Consider the following 11,154-nt stretch of genomic DNA (forward strand, 5'->3'; position numbering starts at 1 on the left):
TTTAGAGGGGTAGTAATGATTTTAGGAGCGATGAATGGATCCAGGAGACAGAAATTCACTTGTAAGGCAGGGTGTGGAGGCTCATGCTTATAATCTCAGCACTTTGGGAGGCCAAGGCGGGAGGATTGCTTGAGGCCAGGAATTCAAGACCAGTGTGGGCAACATAGCAAGACCCCTGTTTCTATGGAGGGAAAAAAAAAAACAAATTCATTTGGAAATGATTGTAAATGGAATGGAACTAGAGAACAAACAATTTAATGATTTGCAGTCTCTTCCTCTGTGATATGAGGGTTTTCTTTTAAGACATAGCTTCACTTGCTGAGGCCGGAGTGCAGTGGTCACTCACAGGCATGATCATATAACACTGCAGCCTGAGACTCCTGGCCTCAAGGGATCCTCCCACCTCAGCCTCCCAAGTAGCCGGGACTACAGGCAAGCGCCTCCATGCCTGGTTATGTAATATTTTTAATTTTCTCTGGATAATGAGATTTCAGGGAGGAGATCGAAGGCAATTGTGTACTTCTTTGGAACAGAGAACAGCCTCATCCTGTGTTCTGAGTAAGGCAAAGGATTGAGAGACTGGAAGCAAGGAAAGGCTTCTTTAGTTTAGCATGTCAAAGCACCATATTTTGGGGTATCATTTTCTAAGCAATGAAAAGGTACTGTGGTACAAGGCAAAGAGCAGCAGTATTGCATCACACAAAACTAGACTTCAATTCTGACTGTGTCATTTGCTAATTTTGTGAGTTTGAACTGATAAAAATGTTACTGAATGTGTTTTGACTATAAAAGTGGAATACTACTTATAGGGTTACTGAAAGCATTAGGTGAGATAAAAGAGGTAAAATTGGTAATATGCTGCCTGGCCATGGTGAGAGCTTGCGTGGCAGCTATGGACTATAACCTCTAAAGAGCTATTCAAGTGATGGTTTAAAAAGCTAGAAATGGAAGGTAATATGAACAATTATTATTTTCACTTAGATGTGTTATTTGTGAGGTTATAGCTATAACATTTAACACTTATTCATGCTTATTGTATGCCAAACATAGTTGCAAATATTTAACATGAAATTAAGTACATTCAATGCAAATGTTCTATTTAAAAAAAAAGAAATTAAGTACATTAAGTCATCACAACCTTATAAATTAAGTGCTACTATTACTCCGATTTTTTTTTTTTTTGAGACACAGTCTCAATTTCTTGCCTGGGCTAGAGTGCCATGGCATGAGCCTAGCTCATAGCAACCTCAAACTCCTGGGCTCAAGCAATCCTTCTGCCTCAGCCTCCTGAGTAGCTGGGACTACAGGCAGGCGCCACCATGCCCGACTAATTTTTCTATGTATTTTTTTTAGTTGTCCTGGCCTATTACTCCGATTTTTATGGAAGAGGAAACTCAGACACAGAAAAGATAATAAGAAGTGGAGCTGGGCCAGACGCGGTGGCTCACGCCTGTAATCCTAGCACTCTGGGAGGCCGAGGCAGGAGGATTGCCTGAGATCAGGAGTTCGAGACGAGCCTGAGCAAGAGAGAGACCCTGTCTCTACTAAAAATAGAAAGAAATTAGCTGGACAGCTAAAATTTTATATATATATATATATATATATATATAAAAAATTAGCCGGGCATGGTGGCGCGTGCCTGTAGTCCCAGCTACTCGGGAGGCTGAGGCAGGAGGATTGCTTAAGCCCAGGAGTTTGAGGTTGCTGTGAGCTAGGCTGACGCCATGGCACTCTAGCCTGGGCAACAGAGCGAGACTCTGTCTCAAAAAAAAAAAAAAAAAAAGAAAAAAAGTGGAGCTGAACTTAAAATTCAGGCAGAGAGCTACAAAAAAAACAGAGTGGAGAGGAAATGTAGCTAATCATGTTTTCACTAAACATTTTTTTGTTTGTTTTTTTTTTAGAGACAAGGTCTCGCTCTGTCACCCAGGCTAGAGTGCAGTGGTGTCATCATTGCTCACTGCAACCTCAAACTCCTGGTCTCAAGTGATCCTCCTGCTTCAGCCTATTGAGTACTTGGGACTATAGGCACACGCTACCATACCCAGCTAATTTTTCTATTTTTTGTAGAGACAGGGTCTCGCTCTTGCTTAGGTTGTTCTTGAATCCTGGCCTCAAGCAATCCTCCCACCTCGGCCTCCCAGAGTGCTAGGATTATAGGCATGAACCACCATGTCAGGCCATGCCAGGCAATCTTAAACTCTTGTTCTTAACCACTATAGTATTTTTGTTTCAATGTATCTCAAGAGGTTCAAGTACTAGCACCTTGTCCTTTAGTAGAGTCTAACAGTTGAAATTCATTCTTATCATACTTCTCATCGTCAGATCTAAATCTACAGATCACTTTTTCAAGGTCTTTCCTGATCCTACAAGTTTGGGTTAGGTATGGGACTAAAGTTAGATCTTTTGAATTCTGAGTCTAAACTTAAAAGATGAATTATTTTCAATCAATTTTCCTTATCTCTAAAAAGGGCTGGTTCCCTCATCTGTAAAAAGATGTTAATGACAGATAGAATCTACAACTTAAGAGTTGTTTAAATAATTCAGGTAAACTGAATACTGTTTCGCACAGAGCACGTACTGGGTACTAGTACTTGGTAAAAGATTAGGTTCTGGTTTAAGAAATGCATTAGACAGCATATCTCGTACTAATTTCCAGTTCAGAAACTAGGTAGGAATAGTTGGCAATATCATTTCTATTTCCCATGTTTTCAAATATTTTAATGGTGCAGGTTGTCTACAATGAATTATCGTTCCTAAAGTTCTTTTCTTAGGAAATGAGTATACATTTTTCCCAGAAATATAAGGACTCATTTGGTAGCAAGTGGCAGAAATCCAACTCAAATTGGCGTAGGCAAAAATAAGCAATTTATTAGGATAGCAGGGTATCTCATGAGGCTTGAACAACCAATTAATACAAAAGGCAAACCTATAGCTGGACAGAAAGGACAACTGTAACCAGGGGTTTTAACAGCTCCAGAAATTGGTCTTATTTCTGTATGTAAGCTTCACCCTCTCCTACTTTAGTCTGGTTTAACACACATACACACACACTATGTAAGCTTCACCATCTCCTACTGTAGTTTGGCTTACCCCTCACTCCCCTAGGCATGGCCACCACCAATTTCAGAGCTTTTTATCTATCAAAGTCCACCACCACAAAGGAACTGATATAGGCTATTTTAATTCTTAAATCTAAAAATCTTCGAAAAGGGTTCTCATTGGGCCTGTCTTAAAATCAGATGCCCATCCCTAGACTCATCAATTGGCCAGAGGAGGTTAAGTACTATAACCAGCCTAGTTTGAGTAAGGTATTTCCTTTGGCATAGCTAGCTGTGGCCAGGTGAGCCAAGTGTTTAAAAATATGGCAGATTCCATTCAAACCACATGGCTGGAGAAAAAGGTATTTCCTAGAAAAGGAAAGCTATCTACGGTACAACAAAGTACTGTATGCAACATTAACCAAATAAACCTTTTTTTCCTAAGAGGACAAGAAATTAGTTTTATCTCCATGAACTCATTTTTCATAGTTGTGTGTGTGGAAAAGAACACAAAGTGCTTTTTCATATTTTCTCACTCAACACAATAAACACAGGCAGAATTCTGTGACCAAATGTGGGGGATTTCTTCCCACCAATAAATAAGCAATCAGTTTTGCAGTGGGCACCAGCTGGGTGTCCTCTAACTCAATTCTGACATTACCTGCCTAGAGATAGTGTCAGATCCCAGAAGCTGAGGCCTCAGTGTCCAAAACTACCCCCTCCCTTCAGGGACTGGGGACAAATGTGGTCCTCCAGAACTTCTGGCTGACCATCTTGAAGTTGGGGTCCCCTCGACCCCCTCTTTTGATTAATTTGGTGGAGTGGCTCTCAGAACCCATGGAAACACATTTGTCTGTTTACTATGAAAGATTTTACAAGTGCAGTGGCACAAGTCGTTTTCCTGCCTTAGCCTCCCAAAAGTGCTGAGACTACCGGGGTGAACCATCATGCCTGGCCAGCATTATTTTATTTTTAGGATAGGTATCTAAAAATTCTTTTATTTTTAGGCTAGCTGGAATTTCATAATAATTTGCTTGGAAAAGGTCAATTGGCTAGAATGACGGAGTTTTTCTGTATTTCTCTAATATATTTAATCATCTTTCCATATATGGGTTCACTCATTTTATTTGCTGGGTTATCTACTAATTTTTTGCAGGGGAGAGGTCTTAGTGATTTTTCTTATTTACTTTATGAACTCACACAAAAAGGCTGTTAACTTTGCATCATATTTATTTTTTGCATTTTTCCATCTGTGTTTTAATTTTGGTTATTGGTTTCATTTTTATTTTTGACCTAGAGCAATTTAACATTGTATCTAATAAAATATATTCATCTTTTGGTTTCTTAAAAAAAAAAAAGGATATTACAAAGGATACAGATGAAGAGATACACAGGGCAAGGTATGAGGGGAGTTTCCATACCCCTCCCAGGTACACCACCCTCCAGGAACCTCCACGTGTTCAGGACTGGCAGCTTCTCTGAACTCTGTTAGTTTTGGGCCTTTATGGAGACATCATTACATAGGTATGATTGATTAAACCATTGGCCATTGGTGATCAGCTTAACCTTCGGCCTCCTCACCCTACCTGGAAGTCAGCAGGTGGGGCTGAAAGTCCCAACCCTCTAATCCTGATTTGGGCTTTTTTTTTTTTTTTTTGAAACAGAGTCTCCCTCTGTCACCCAGAGTAGAGTGCAGTAGCATCATCGTAGCTCACTGCAACCTCCAACTCCTGGGCTCCTGACTTGGGCTTTAAGGTGACCAGCTCTCATCCTGAAGCTGCCTAGGGGCTGCCAGCCACCAGGCAATCACTAGCATACAAAAAGACATCACTCTGGAGATTCCTAAGATTTTAGGAGTTTATGCTAGAAAAGGGGATGAAGATCAAATATATACTTCACAATATCACAAAAGTACAGCCAATTCCCATGACATGCCAAGCAATGTCTTAGCCTTTTGTTTAACCAAGATTCAGTTAAACAATATACCTTAGTGCCTATGACATGCCCAGCACTGTACAATGCTTTTACTTTAATACGTGAACCACCACCTGAAGTTTAGAAATCTTTCCTATATCAATTTTTCATGATAGGGTAGTAACTGACATGGATAAAAGAACATTTAAGATGTAAAATGAGCTGGGCACAGTGGCACCCGCACCTGTAATCCCAGCTCCTTAGGTGACTGAGGCAGGAAGACTGCCTGAGCCCAGGAGTTCAAGACCAGCCTGGGCAACATAGGGAAACCCCATTTCAAACAAAAAGGAAAATGATGTCTGAGAGACTCAAAAGAATTCACAAAACAATCATGCCAACTGTACAATTGTCTTACTGGGATCATTTAAAGATTATTCTGTTCAAAAAACTTGGACAACTTTTTCCACTTTCTACGATTATTGTCTTTTTACAGTAAACAAAATATAACCCCCAAAGTTTTACAAATATTTACTTGGGAAAATATACCACCCTGCGGTTACTTTGGAAAGAAAGAAAAAATGAATTCCATTCAGAAAGAAATACACTAATAGAACTGTATTTCCAATCCATTTACTTTTTAAACTATCAAATTTTCTCATTCAAGCCACCTTTTCTGTGTACGTCCATTTAGAGAACCTTTTGAAAGTGAATTAAAAGTCTTTGCCTTCTTCATTCTGTTGATAAACTCTTGAGAATACTGAGACACCTCCAGATAACCTGTATGTTTTCTCCTGGGAACAAACTTTAGAGCCTCTTCCCAATTACCAGTGTTTTTCAGACATAACAAAATCCGAATCATTTGATCCAAGGTGAGATTTTTAGAACCCACGTCCCATTGTAAATATTTATCTAATGGAAGGCATTCTGTTGCCAGCTTCAGCCGCTTTGCCTTGGCTAGGGATATGCCTGGCTGCATGTGCTTATCAACAAAAGACCCAACTACATAAATTTTATCATGCTTGAAGGTAGTCATAACATTAGGAGAATCTGCAGTTAAATATATAATACTGTCCTTTGGAAATAAATCTACATGAGACTTTTCTGTTGCTGTTAAAAGCAATTTGTCCCATTTTTCTCCATACCGTTTAATTAATTCTCTATGATAAGCACTATCTGTTTTAAGATTGCAGAAATAAATATGGAAAGGATCAACATTTCTTCTGTTTGATCCTTCACTTTCTAAAAGTTGGGAAATAGTATTCTGCAGTTCTTTTGGTGTCATATGAGTCTCATAAGCCATGTCAAAAACCAAGGGTTGTCCAAACTGCATGGCCTGGGCACCCTTCCAGCCCATTGCAATGTCCATATTCCTATCCCAAAGTCGTAAAAATAGAAAGTTTTGCTGTTTATCTTCCTCAGTGGTTTCTAGCAGCTTGCTTTTTTTAAACTCTTCCCTTGCTGCTGCTTTTGCTTCCTTTTTTATTTGCCTAGCCTTTTTCACTTTTTCCTTAATATATAAATATTTTAAATACTTTTTTTTTGATGATTTAGAAGCACATTGCATAATGGTTTTGAGCTCATCTTCAGTGATACGTTCTGGTACTTCTCTGCCAAGCAATCTCCACATCTCAATTAACTCTCTGGTGGCAGCTAGAGGATCTTCATCCTTGTTGCTTGAGACTGTTGAAACATCTTCTTGCACACTAGATTTCATTGTTGTTTTCCACCCATCCAATTCTAGCTGTTCAGGAGGGGATGCACTCTCCTTATTAGGATAGGACAAAGATGGTATTTTGGAAGACATATTTCTCTGCAGAACTGTTGAATATAAATTCCTGCTCTTCCTATGAAGGGTGAATGGCACCAAAAACCTGGCAAAAGGTCTTAAGAAAGTGACACTAATGCTCATTTTGAGGAACAGAGACCTGTAAGAAAACCCCTGTAAAAGAAAATGCAATTAAAAGTTAGACAAATGCAATCTATTTCTGAAACACAAAATGAAATCTTTATATAACTTTTGTGCTGTACTATTAATTTTTCCTAGATTCCTGTGACTTAGGGCCTGTGATCACTCACTGTGCAAAAAGTTTAAAACTTATTTGGGCTCTTATTTTACACATGAATTTCACTATTGCTTTAGGTAAGAGGATAACCTGAAGATCCTTTTTAGATTTGGATCTAGGGGCCCAGAGGATCTATGTTACTGATAATGAAGTTATGTACCACTGATGCAGCTGAGATTATGACGCTATATTCTCCACCATTCTAAGGCTGGATACAAACACAAAATTCTTCATAAAGGCAACATGTGAAGACAAAGGACAGGAAAGTTACAGAAAATGGCAACTGGTAAAAAGCACAAAGGACCTGTCGTACCAATGCCCGTGTGTTTTCAGAACAGAAATGTATAGATATCTACTGATCAAAAAACAACAGACTCTTTTCCAGTTCAAACTTTATTTTGCAGCAAATAATGTTATTGCCAAACAAAATGTACTACATTGGGGCAAATGTATACAAAGCTCCACAATTTTATCCCAAAGGTTTGGCTGTCCACAAGAAAACAAAGATGCTTAAAGATGTGAAAACAGTGTCAAATTTGAAGAAAAAAGGAATTCAAATGTTTACAAAATACAAATGAAACACTTGAAAAAAATTCCTTCTTCCCTTGGCTTCACTTAACGACCCTGCGTGCTCCCAGGTCTCCTGCCTCTCTGATGCCCAGATACCCCCCTCCCTTAAAAGTGGACTTGATTCTGCATTCTGTTCTTTCTTTTTTCAATCTATGTACTTCCTCTGTGAGATCTGATCTACTTCTGTAGTTTCAATCACCATGCATAAGAAAGACACTTCAAATGCAACTAATTGAAATTATCTGTCTACCCTCCTTTCCCAACCTGATCCTTCTTTAGTGTTCTGTTTCAGGGAAGGATACTGCTACCGACCCTGCTGCCTGAGGTAGACATTGGGAGTCATTTCATTACAGTCCTCTGTCATACCCATCATATCTAACCCATTTGAGTTATATTCATTTTACTTTCTATTTTTTAAATTCATTCACTTCTCTTCAACCCCATTTTCTTAACTGCATCTCCTAGCCTTCAGATTTGTTCCCCCAATCTTTAAGCCATTGGAGTCTGTGAATCTGATCAATGGCATTCATATCATTCCCAATGTGTATTTCTAAGCTTATTGTTGCCAGGTCAAAGTCCAGACTTATCAATATGGTTTACAAAGTTTTTTATGGTATCATCCTTTGCTTACCCTTTCAGCTGCATCTCTATTTTTCACCTCATATTTCACATGACATCAATTAGTCCTCCTATTAGTACTCATAGCACCCTCTACCTATGATAGTACTTTGAACATTGTACTGTAATTGCCTGGTTACCTATTTGCCTCACTAGATGGTAAAGAGCTATCTAGTGTCCATCAGGACAAGGACTGTGTCTACATTGTTAACGCTGAACCCTTTCTTGGCAGTTATTTGGCTCTTAGTAATCACTCAAATATTTTTCAAATACTGGGCTAATGCTTCTCACATTTAAAAAATGTTCAGACTTCCTTTAAAGAGAAAACAATTTACTTTTGGCTTTCAGAAATATTTAACCTGGGGTTCTCAGGTCTCAATCTCATAAACATTGAATTCAGAAACAAGAGTCTCTTGAGAATCCTAGCACTCTGGGAGGCTGAGGCGGCAGGATCACTCAAGGTCAGGAGTTCGATACCAGCCTGAGCAAGAGTGAGACCCCATCGCTACTAAAAATAGAAAGAAATTAGCTGGACAACCAAAAATATATAGAAAAAATTAGCTGGGCATGGCGGCACATGCCTGTAGTCCCAGCTACTCAGGAGGCTGAGGCAGGAGGATCGCTTAAGCCCAGGAGTTTGAGGTTGCTGTGAGCTAGGCTGACCGCACGGCACTCTAGCCCAGGCAACAGAGTGAGATTCTGTCTCAAATTTAAAAAAAAAAAGTCTTTTCAGTTTAGTCTCAGTAACTGGTAAAAAACTTTTAGAATTTCATAGAAATATAAACCCCTTCCTTTCCAACTTGGGCCCAGCGGCAGGATGGCTCCCGCAAAGAAGGGTGGGAGAAGGGCTGTTCTGCCATCAACGAAGTGGTGATCTGAAAATACACCATCAACATGCAAAAGTGCATCCATGGAGTGGGCTTCAAGAAGCTTGTCCCTTGGGCACTCTTTGCCACGAAGATGGAGACTCCGGATGTGCACATTCACATCAAGTTCAACAAAACTGTCTCAGCCGAAGGAATACGGAATGTCCCATACCACATCTGTGTGCGGTTGTCCAGAAAACATAATGTGGTTGAAGATTCACCAAACAAGCTCTGTACTTTGGTTACCACTTTCAAAAATCCACAGCCAATGTGGATGGGAACTAACCGCCGGTCGTCAAATAAAGTTATAAACTACCCTCTTTCTCCCTGCCCCCCCCCAAAGAAACCCAAATTTTAAAAAACTATCAAGGACTTCATTTTGGTAAACATTGCTCGTTTCGGGTATTGTATTATAGCTTATTAAATCACTGGGCTTCCTCTTATCTGTTCTAGTGCACATGTTCTACTACGTGCATCTTGGAACGTCTCTGGCGTCATCCCAGCCCAACAAGCACACTGAGAGAAAGAAGAAATGCGCATACCAGAAGTGCAGAGACAGTGGCTCCCGCTGGCGCAAACAACAGGGACTCCAGAAGACGCAGGACTCGGCGGTAAAATGATGCCCAAGGCTCGCTATACAGCTCACCGACAGCTCGCCTCTCAGTCCACACATTACAGATCGCTAACCCAGAGCAGCCGCCAGGGCGTCGCCGGAAGTCCCGCCCTCTCCTTTCCGGCGCTGCCTTCTGACGTCACGTCACGTGGGCTCAGCAGGGGAGGCCTTCCGGAGTGAAAGCTGCGCCTTGGGGGGACCAGCTGTCAGTCGGCATTTCGGTCCTTACCGTCTACGTTTTTAACAGTCTTGCGGCTTGTACCTGTTTTCCGGGTTCTCCCGCCCCATTTATCTTAAAAAGCGCTTTCTAACCCTCCTCTCTTAGCCTGCTCCCTGCTCGGCCTAGTATTTATAAGCACTTGCTGATAAAGTACTGAAATAAAACGATCTTTTCACAAATCCTACTCAGCTTCAGACTCCTTGACGGTAGGACTTTATCTCTTAACCTTTTTGACCAGTTTATCACCAGTATCTGGTACAATTCTTGGAACCTGGTAGGCTACAGTAAATCAATCAATATCTCTCTCCCCCAGCTCATTTGGAAATTTTACTGTAAAAATTAAGTTAAGGCACATAAGTTGGTGGCTTTTGGGCCAAAACCCAGCCAGCACGGTGTTTTCAAATATTTTGGCTTAATTTTTCTAAAAACATACAACACAAGACCATTTATTGTGGAAAGGTCAGTCTTTTCAGCAAATGGTGCTGAGAAAACTGGATAGCCACATCCAAAGAATGAAATTGGCCCCTTACCTAACACCATATAGAAAAATTAACTTAAAATGGATCAAAAACCCAAATGTAAGAGCAAAAACTTTCTGATGCTCCAAAATTAAGAATAAAAAAAAATTAAAGAGCAAAATGCATAAAACAGAATATAGAGGAAAACTTTCATGACCTTCGTCATGAATATGACACCAAAAGCATAGGCAACAATAGAAAAAAATAGAGAAATCAGACTTCGTAAAATAAAAAACTTTTGTGCATAAAAGGACACTGTCGAATGAAAAGGGAACCCACAGCATGGGAGAACATACTTGGAAATAATATATCTGTTAAGAAATTAATATCAAGAATGTATAAAGAACTCCTACAGGCCGGGCGCAGTGCAGTGGCTCATGCCTGTAATCCTAGCACTCTGGGAGGCCGAGGCAGGAGGATTGTTTAAGCTCAGGAGTTTGAGACCAGCCTGAGCAAGAGTGAGACCCTGTCTCTACTAAAAATAGAAAGAAATTATATGGACAACTAAAAATATATATAGAAAGAAATTAGCAGGGCATGGTGGCGCATGCCTGTAGTCCCAGCTACTCGGGAGGCTGAGGCAGGAGGAGCGCTTGAGCCCAGGAGTTTGAGGTTGCTGTGAGCTAGGCTGATGCCATGGCACTCTAGCCCGGGCAACAGAGTGAGACTCTGTCTCAAAAAAAAAAAAAAAAAAAGGTGAGATGCATCACTTCTTTTACTATAGGAGGGAAAGA

The 11,154-nt window shown here is 40.2% G+C and overlaps 1 protein-coding gene across 1 annotated transcript; it reads right to left on the bottom strand.

Moving 5' to 3' along the window:
• Positions 1 to 5,428: 5,428 nt before the first annotated feature.
• TRMT10C (tRNA methyltransferase 10C, mitochondrial RNase P subunit) lies at positions 5,429 to 9,784 on the bottom strand. Its single transcript, XM_045540382.1, has 2 exons — positions 9,612 to 9,784; positions 5,429 to 6,891 (listed from the first exon to the last, which is right to left on the bottom strand). Exon 2 carries the CDS (start codon positions 6,859 to 6,861, stop codon positions 5,608 to 5,610), a length of 1,254 nt encoding a protein of 417 aa, XP_045396338.1. The 5' UTR covers positions 6,862 to 6,891; positions 9,612 to 9,784; the 3' UTR covers positions 5,429 to 5,607.
• Positions 9,785 to 11,154: the final 1,370 nt, after the last annotated feature.

Source organism: Lemur catta, chromosome 1, assembly GCF_020740605.2.
Source record: "Lemur catta isolate mLemCat1 chromosome 1, mLemCat1.pri, whole genome shotgun sequence".
In the NCBI taxonomy this organism is placed as follows: Eukaryota; Metazoa; Chordata; class Mammalia; order Primates; family Lemuridae; genus Lemur; species Lemur catta.

Bases quoted from the DNA above. Each gene is read 5' to 3' on its own strand.
- TRMT10C (XM_045540382.1), bottom strand. From the start codon at position 6,861: ATGAGCATTAGTGTCACTTTCTTAAGACCTTTTGCCAGGTTTTTGGTG.